The 9,546-nt window shown below is 39.8% G+C and overlaps 1 protein-coding gene across 3 annotated transcripts in view; it reads left to right on the top strand.

Moving 5' to 3' along the window:
* The window catches only part of nfatc2a (nuclear factor of activated T cells 2a), a 26,139-nt gene extending 17,740 nt beyond the window's left edge, over positions 1–8,399 (top strand). For all 3 annotated transcript variants that reach the window (XM_034875767.1, XM_034875764.1, XM_034875765.1), the window contains exons 10-11: positions 6,362–7,246; positions 7,278–8,399. In XM_034875767.1, the coding sequence (XP_034731658.1) occupies positions 6,362–6,417 (56 nt within the window). In that variant the 3' untranslated portion in view covers positions 6,418–7,246; positions 7,278–8,399. The remainder of the gene's footprint in view (positions 1–6,361; positions 7,247–7,277) is intronic.
* The last annotated feature ends 1,147 nt before the right edge of the window (positions 8,400–9,546 follow it).

Here is a 9,546-nt window from a genome sequence, read left to right on the forward strand (position 1 = left end):
AGGGGTATACAGCCCTTGGTCAATCCCCTTCCCCTAGGCCGCAATAGGTATTGGGACAGAACTAGGTCCCGCGTGAACCCGCAAAAGCTAGGCGAAGGGGTAAGGGGAAGGGGTAAGGGCAAGAATTGGGATTCAGCCTAAGCCCTGCCCATCATCAGATGATGCGTCCCAAAGTGCCTCTAAATCTTTGTCCAATTTCAGTTTTTGTTTTAAATAGCGCTTTACCTTGTTTTTGTAAATCTTGTAAAAAAAACAACAACTAAAAGCTCAATTAGAAGCTACTCTAATTGCCTTCTTTTATCCTGAGAACTGCAGGTGAATTAGCTCAAATAGAATAATGCCACATTACCAGTTGCATGATGGTAATCCACCCACCCACATCATCGTACGATCTACTTATGGACACTTCAAGGAAGAGGGACTTCCCGATATTGAAAACAATTTTTTTTCAGACACAGGCTGAAAAGATAAGTGAAATCAAAAATCCCCCCCGTGTTTGACTGCAAAGGTGTTGATCCTGACAAAAAACAATCTTTTAAGTTGGGACCATCAAACACATTTTCACCCAAGTGAGACTGTCAACATTACTCATCGATACATGTGTTTCAGTCTGTATTCATTTGTGAAAACTGGGTGATGCCACATCCTGGTATCGTCCCAGTGTTGTGGTCGATAACTGTCACATCTGAACATGTCTGAACTGTGTCAACTTTAGTGAAGAGTGTTAAATGAAAGTCAGGTATTTTTTTCATTTTGTGCTAAAACGTGGCTCATCATCTCTCACGCAGAGGGCCTGTATCTGCAGCCCCCACACAAGTTCCCAGGCCTCCGTTTGGTGCTCAAACAAGACAGTAGCTATGTTTCCATCCACATGTTTTATCCAAATCAAGTAATATTGAATGAAAAATGCTATATAGAAACAGTAACATTTGACCGAATTTCATTAACTCAGAGGAAAAGCGTTCGGTCTAATCGGATTTTATCTTTATCGACTTATGGCTTATGCGATAAACGCTGATGGAAACAATATTTGCCAAATAAATAATGAATCCCAAGTTTTAGGTCAATTTATGCTTGCAACCGCCACAAAACGAAGAAGTTTTAGTTAATTTCCGCCCAGTATTTCCTCTCTGTCTTCACACATGGCGGGCGTCAACAAAGACAGATGGAAGTGGATGGACGAGGAGACAAGAGACTTTCTGAATTTCATTTATCAGGAACTTGCAAAGGAAATGGCCGACAAAGGTTAGGACAAGCCGTGGGACGTCCTGCGGAGTCAATGTAAGACGCTCAAACAGCGAGACATGTCTCAAAAAAAGAGTCTTGCAGCGGTGCCGGAGGGAAAATAAAATAAAAGTTGCATCTGCCTCGTCATAGCAATGTGTTGATAGCGTTGTTGTTTTCTTATTATAGCTTGATACGTCAAAGCTACGGAAAGATGTTGCATTTATTGAAAAAAACGGTGAAAGAGTTTCAACAAATCCACAGTGAAAACACCTTGAACTGTGAAATTTCTCTTTTTATACTTTTTCTGTTTGAATTCCCTTTCAGAACACAAGACCAAATAAGAGTTTACTTGCAAAATGTAATTTGCCAATAAATCATTACATTGTTTTTATTGTTGTTAGGAACCGAAATCGCAATAAGAATTCAATGAATGGCACAGCCCTACCTGTCTTGACATTAGACCACCAAGGTCCAGGACGTCTAGCACAGAGATTGTGGAGGCTGAGAGTGACAGTTTTAGTGGGTGTGGAATAAAGCCCAGAGGCAGTGGAGCAGGTGGAATTGTTCCAGCAGGTAGAGACCAGGGGCAGGAGAGATAAAGCACACAGCAACAGCCGGGTGGACACGCATTAGTCTCAGCTCACTTCCATCCCATTTGAAAGGTTTGAACAAATACACAACCTAGCTGTATCCAGACGGGGCTACAGCTGTATTGAGGAGAACATGACAACTGCATTAGACCAGTGGCGTATTTTCTTTTTAGTTCTCGGGCCACTTACAGCCCGATTGGATCTCAAGTAGACCAGTAAAACCACCACGATCAGAAACCCTATCTGCCAACCCTATCTTGTCAGGCTGATGTTGGTATTAGGGTCATTGTAGGAAAAGAGTGGGGGGAGGGGGCTAATAATTTCCAGGAAAAAAACTCAATTTCTAAGATTAAAGCCATACATTTACAGGAAAAACCTTGGATATTATCTGGCATTGAAGTGGAAAATTCCTTTTTTGCAATCTTTACACTTTGCAACCCATCAAGTGGGCCTAATCTGACCCTATGGTAGGCCGGTTGTGGCCCGCGGGCCGTATGTTTGATATCCTACTTAAGACACTTATATTGATACATTTACAGTGTACATTTAGTGTATTCATGGGATTAGATATTGGTTTTGTCAGCCTCTTAAAGGTATTCAATAAAGCAAAACTCATATGTACAGTTCAGGATTCATCAGTTGCTGTAAAAGTTCCCTCAGTCCATACTTTATTCCAAATACATTTACACTGTAAGACTGGGAAGCCAAAGTCCACAGTTTCTTTACAGCTGCACGTACAATATTTACCATCTAACATCAGCTATTAAGCTCCAAAAACGCCATATAAATACATCACATTTACATTAGCTTTGCAGGTATTTGGTCATAGCCCGAAGTTTTGATTTTGGTGGCGCTAGCTCACAAGTCAGGTTATCAACATCGTTATTATAATTCATCCTGAAAGTTACATCAATGTGTGTACCAAATATTACAGCAATCCATCAAAGAGTTGTCGAGACATTGTCCTCAAAACAACAAATGTCAACCTCATGGAAAAGTTACAGGATCACCAGAGTCATTTGAGTTTATCTTCTGGGCACTATGAATGTCTGTCCACATTTCATGGCAATCCATCAAGTAATTGTTGAGATATTTTTAGTCCAAAGTGGTGAATTGACCAACTTACCAGCCAAGACATTGCCATCCCTGGAGTTATGCCACTAAAATGGGTACAATGTGTTTGTCAGCTCATCTGGGTCAATCACACAAAGGTTGTATCTTCCACAGTTGGTGTTCTTAGTGTGCAATCCCCTCTTTCTGTTTCCATAGACAGTGTTGCTGAGTTGTATTTGAGGGATAATAAAACAAAGTAAGAGGGAATTTTGTACTAAAAAGACATTTGTTTCAACTAACTGTGACTCCTCATATCAGCTTCATATGCACTTTGGAATACATTTCTGCAGACTGACAGATAAATCTTCCTTTAGAATCATACAAGAAAGGAATCTCTTCAAAGCAAGTGTAGAGAGAAGGACCAATAACAAGGACCAGTGACTCTTTCTCTGTGCATGTGTGTATTGTCTGGAGACAAACTGGAGCACTGACACACCAGATCTGTGGTGAGATTGGTGGTTAGCTGTGCGTCCACTCTCTCTACTTTCTCTTTGGTTTTCAGCTTCATGCTGTCATTACAGCCCCTCATCAACCATGAGCATACTGTACACCCTCCTGCACACAAACACGTATACTGTATTAACATGCAAATACTTGCAGATACAAGACACTCACCTATTGAACAGACTGGCCCAAGTGTTCCCTATGCCAGCCTCAACCAGCCAGTCCGTGCCAACCCTTCATTAGATTAAGCAAAGCCCCACTGTATGTTGTCCCGCTGCGGCGCTCCTGCTGCTTCTCTAAGCTTGTTTTATGCTCAGGAAAAAAAATCCTGTGGCACCATTGGGCAGATGAAGGTTTCTTTAAGGCGTTAGGTGTCAGAGGGAATTCCACTACAGACTAAAATAAACAGGCACGCTGATGTTATGACTGCACCCGGTTTGGCTGCTCCTGCAGTTTTTGCACCCTCAGGTGCTGCTCTGGCTATAAAATGTGCTCAGTGTTGAGCTCCTGTAACGGTTCTCTCTCACATCTGCAAATGATCAAATAGAAAAGAGAGACACACAAAGAGGGGCTCGTTGGAGAGAAGAGGATGTCTTTCCCATTGATTAATCAGATTTTAGATTTTTGCTGCATTTGTTGGTGCTACTTCAAGAAATAATAATTTTCTATCCATTGGTCCCTTTGTTTTTATTTACACCTCCTAACAGCTAGTCCTAAATGAGAATTTGCCATCATCTTGCAACTGTTTTGAGCAAGTTTTGGAGCAATCTGTTCTGCCTTTCACTATCTCTTTCCTGCTTACATACATGTGAGTTGTGGGTGAGATGGTGTCTGGTTTCATTTAACATTTTACAAAAGTTGCACCCTTTGCCTTTCATTTGTTCAAACCTTTATTATACCAGGATATAAAACCTCTTTTACAAGAGTGTCCTGGCAAGGGGCAGCAGCGCGGTTTCAAATAGACACAGAGACACTTCCAGGTTAATACACAGACGCACTTTCACTCATCATATTCAAACGTCACCATAAAAAACCTGGGTCCTAAATCAATTTAAAAACAGTGACGTACAGACTTCCTTTCTGCAAGGTCCTTTAAAAAGCCTTAAAAAGACTAAAGTGAGACCAGCTCCTTCAACTGGAGTTCATTCTGAAGCTGATTCCATGCAGATTGTGCTGCAATATTGAAGCCTTTTTACCAAAGTCAGTGTGGGCTTCAGGGACTGAATTTTAAGTTTGTCATAAATCAAGGCTTAAAATACAGCTCACACAAGCACACTAAACAAAGTTTGTCTACCTCTAAAATAAGGATGTGCAAGGCAGCAACCATTAGTATTAGTAGCTGATGGTTCTTTCAGTCATGAATCATCTTAATTTCTCTAATCTTAACATTTTTCTTCTTTCATAAATCCTGTTGAGTTTAAATGATAAGTTTGACTTATTATCCTTCTTGCTAAGATAGGGAAATGAATGAGATCTGTGTTGATTATGAGGCTAAAGCCAATTAGCTTAGCTTAATTTAAAGCTATAGAGTGTAGTTTCTGTCGCCCCCGTGAGGAATTGTAAGTAACAAAATTGAAGGTGCATCCACATGATACAGGCCTTCCGTGATCGCGAACAGCCCCCACCCCTCCTCCACATAGTTGCTGGGAGCCAAGGTGGACATGGAGGATTAAAAAACATGATTGACTCTTCAGAAGAGGTCATTATCGTCACTCGAGTTTCTGCGCGGGGAAATACAAAAAGTTATGCTCAAACGCTTTAAAGACTGAAAACGGGGGAAACTGCCTGACTCCATCCAAAAACGCTCTCTAATTAACACATAATTTTTGTTTCTTTTCAAAAACAAGCCAAGCTAGCTATGCTATGTTTTTAGTGTTGATGTTAAGTTAAGCTAATCTACGGCTGGCTATAGCTTCATGTTTAGTGTACGGATACTGGATATCTAGCTTCTAATCTAACTCGGCAAGAAAAATGGCAAAACTTGTATGCCAGGGACGTTTTTACAAACTGTTAAATGAACGATCAATGCTGATATTCCCATTTTAACACCCACTTTATTCCCATTTTAAGTGTAGCCATGGTTACAAAATCACAGACAAGATATGCTCTGTAGTGGCTTGGTTACAGGCAAAAAGCTTTTTTGGCCCACTTTGACATAGTTGTATTACTCATCGACTGAAATGGATTCACCGATGCACAGTGGAAGTGGCACTGGCCTATAATGTCTCCTACTTTCAGTGTACACACACACACACACACACACACAGACAGCCGCACAGCAGGCCTCCAGGCCTGGACTCCCAGATAAACACTAGAAGGTTTGAGTACTTTTACTTTTAATACTGTATGTACAGCACATTTTCCTGATGATACCTACAGACTTTCACTTAAGTAGCTTTTTCAACGCAGGACTTTTACCTGTCTGTTTCCAGTGTTGTATCTACGTAAAGGAACTGAATACTTCTTTTACCACTACCTGCTACTATACATTTGACGTTATGTTTGTGTTTACACGGGGGGGAGCAGTTAGAGGTAGTTCCACTTCCTCTTCACTTCATTTTATCAGCACGTACTGTACACAACGCTTGAAATACTTACATGTTGGCAAATGTAAAGAATCTCAAAATTTAATTCAAATTTTATTCTGAGTGCTTAACACACGCTTCATGCCTCCCACCCAGCACATCGTGGTTCTATTTTTAAAACAATGACACAGACATTTTCCATTTCAACCCCCTTCCTCTTCTGTTGATGTGTATACACACACTTTCAGTCATCCAAGCAACGAGCTCTTGCATTGCTCTACCTCTAGTGGTTACTCAATATTAATGCAGCCTTTGTCTGCCTTCCATTCACGCCCTGCACACAAACACATCCGACCCTCTCTGTCAGCAGTAATTCAGTACTACAATCAATTTCACGTTTTTATTATTATTATCAATTGATTGGGTTGCTGTCTAACAACCATCTCTTTCTTTGTTTTTCAGTGAATGAGATCATAAGAAAGGATCTGACGGGCGTTCAGGCCAGAGGGCAGACATAGAGGACAGACCGGAGCAGGAAATGACAACACCACCCCCCTCCAGACAGACAGACAGACAAACAGAGAAACACACACACACACACACACACACACACACTCACACACTCAGACAGTCTTCAACCTTCCACTGGTGATGCAAATCCACCAAAAATCACTTTTCCTTGTTTTCTTTAGCCACAGCTCCTGTCACCAACACCCAGCAGCAGGTTTCCAACCAACCAATGAGAAACAGGCAAACGCGCCATAAGTTTTAGATTTTTTTTTTTTTCTCGGTTGAAGTTGGATGCAGTTTTTTTTTCACAGGAGTACACCGATGCAACATAATAAAGCATATAAAACTCTCCTGTTTGCCTTCCACGTGTGCCTCATACCGGTCACTGACAGTTATGTAACATGAAGCTCAAATCTGATTTTGAAGAAAACTGGTTTAGCTTGGATTTCCTACCAAAGATTCAGCCCAATTACAATACATCAAATGTGTCTTGTGGCCAACAGCTTGCCATCTTTTTGTTACATTCTTCTTGCACAAAGTGTGTACTACACTGTGTGTAACTTAATCTGTTTTTACGTGAAAATATTGCCTTTTCATGCTGATCATCTCAGTTTAAGTGCAGTTCTCTAATGGAAGTGAAGCGCACACTGCCTTAACCATACCCAAATTAACTTTTGTGACGCCTCCTAATATGCACTGTTTTCAATAACAGGGGGTCAATGTTATTACTTTTTTATATACAATATTTGAGTCATGTGAATAATATACCGTTTTATATTTTAAAAATACATTGCATTATATTCAGGTTCTAATGCCGATGTGGCTTCACACGGGCCTGTCATGCTAAAGGCATAGCACGGCTCTACAGTTTTTTAAATGCTTTCTACGCCCAATCTTTCCATCTTGCATTGAAAATGATTTAAAAATGGATCGTAACTCTGGCTCGTGCCAGCTGAGGTAAGAGATTTTCTACTCTCAGATTTTTTAAATGGTTTTCTTGCTTTCTTTTTTAATCAAATAAGTCAGTCTATTTTTTTTGCATTGCTCTCAAAGATGATTGTAATAACATCGGTGACTGCTTTCACAGTCTCAAACCAAATATTCCAAAGCTTATCCTGTTCATATTGTGATAGTATGAATTTATGCATAAGGACAATCGGTATACTTAGAGTTCCATGCCTGCCCATGCAGAAGCTTGATGCTTGCTGATGTAAACAGCATACATTCTATTTCCTGTTATGGTCATTATATCATATGGATACACACTGTTAGCACAGTAGGGAAACCCAGTGTGTATGTGTGCTTTGATGAAGAAAAAGTTGTAGTTATTAAAATAATACTTTTTAAAATATTTCACTGAGTAACTTGGAGTACATTAAAAGTGCCATTTGTATGATTGTAGAGAGGAAAAAAATGTTGAAAGGGGTAAAATACATAATAGAATTTAAAATGTAAGACTGAATCTTAAATGTTTTTTAATATTTGATATGGACCTATTTTGATAGAAATGATTTTGTAAATGAGCAGAGCTAATATCGATGTATTTCTCATTGAGCCAATGTATTTGACATTTCCTGAATGTAATCTACATTAAATCATTTTTCCCTTTTCTGTAAATATTGGATACAAAGTCGTTGTCCATGTGCTACAATAAAGTTTATGTAGACTAAAATGTTTTTTTTCTGTCAAGTACCTTTTACATGTGTTTAGAATATACGCAATGTTATACTTAGCATCATATCTTGTATCTGTTTTACTACAATGAATTATGACAAACGTCTCACTTTTAATATGTTAAAGTTTTGTTTAGTGTGTTATTATTTTACAGTCCTTAAAGAAATGCTTGGTAATGAAAGTGTTAGTAAAACTTTCTTATTTTATTTTCGGTGTGGATAGATTTCATGTATTTGTTTCATTTTGAGTCTACAAGAAATTGCTAAAAAGTCTCTGTCTCATGCTATTTTTGTATCTTTAAAAGTAATAAATAATAACCATACGAATTATTGTTGTTCTTGTTTTTATTTATCATTCCTCTCCAGTTTCTCTCATGAATGAATAAATGAATATTTATCATGGATTGAAGGTTCTGATCCCAGAAAATGTAAGGTTGTCAGATAGTAGTGTGTGCAGTAAGGAGAGACTGAGAAAACCCTCCCAAAAAAAACGACTTAGCGGTCCCCTAATACTGTATCTGAAGTCTCTTTTATAAAGACCTTAGTGGTCCCCTAATACTGTCTCTGAAGTCTCTTTTATAAAGACCTTAGTGGTCCCCTAATACTGTCTCTGAAGTCTTTTTTATATAGACCTTAGTGGTCCCCTAATACTGTATCTGAAGTCTCTTTTATATAGACCTTAGTGGTCCACTAATACTGTATCTGAAGTCTCTTTTATATAGACCTTAGTAGTCCCCTAATACTGTGTCTGAAGTCTCTTTTCTATAGACCTTAGTGGTCCCCTAGTACTGTATCTTTTAAACTGCATAATTAATTGTATAATTGACGTCTTGGCAGAAACATTTGGACATGTGTGAGACATCTGTTCATTGGCAGGCAGAGAGAGATCACCACGGAGCACGTACAGAGTTCCATGGTTTTGTCTCGTTTCTGATTGGTGCAATTCGAGATCTTACAACTGCCCCTGTTTACCCTAAAGACAGCTCAAAACAGTCTTTTTACTTTCTAGCCTTCCTATGATGAGTAGGGAGTAGACCCACAGTAGACAGTGACTCATCGAATGCTCCCCTCCTGTCCTGAGCAGACAGACTCACAGGAGACTCAACATGTTTGTTTATCATTAATAGAATTTACCTTAAAAAATAATCAGACTAAGTTAAGATATTTACACAGGCGCACATGTCCGTGTACAGTAGACACACAGTTTCAAACCCCATCAGTCCTCCCTTAAATAACAAATAAGAACAAGGGGACTCGCATGCCTGGAGGCTGCAGTTGCCATGGAGGCAGCTTGTTTGGTGCTTGGTCCCCGTGTCAGGGAGGAGGGCTCTGTGAATGAACCTTGTGTTCAGGAAGTCTCTGGGGATGACATCACCACGGGTGAAAAAGCAGCACGTGGGCCTCAGTGCTTGAGCCGTGTCACCCAGCCCACTCGTGCAGATATGCCACCATGACTCACGCGCC

This window comes from Etheostoma cragini, chromosome 7, assembly GCF_013103735.1.
Source record: "Etheostoma cragini isolate CJK2018 chromosome 7, CSU_Ecrag_1.0, whole genome shotgun sequence".
Classification (NCBI taxonomy): domain Eukaryota; kingdom Metazoa; phylum Chordata; class Actinopteri; order Perciformes; family Percidae; genus Etheostoma; species Etheostoma cragini.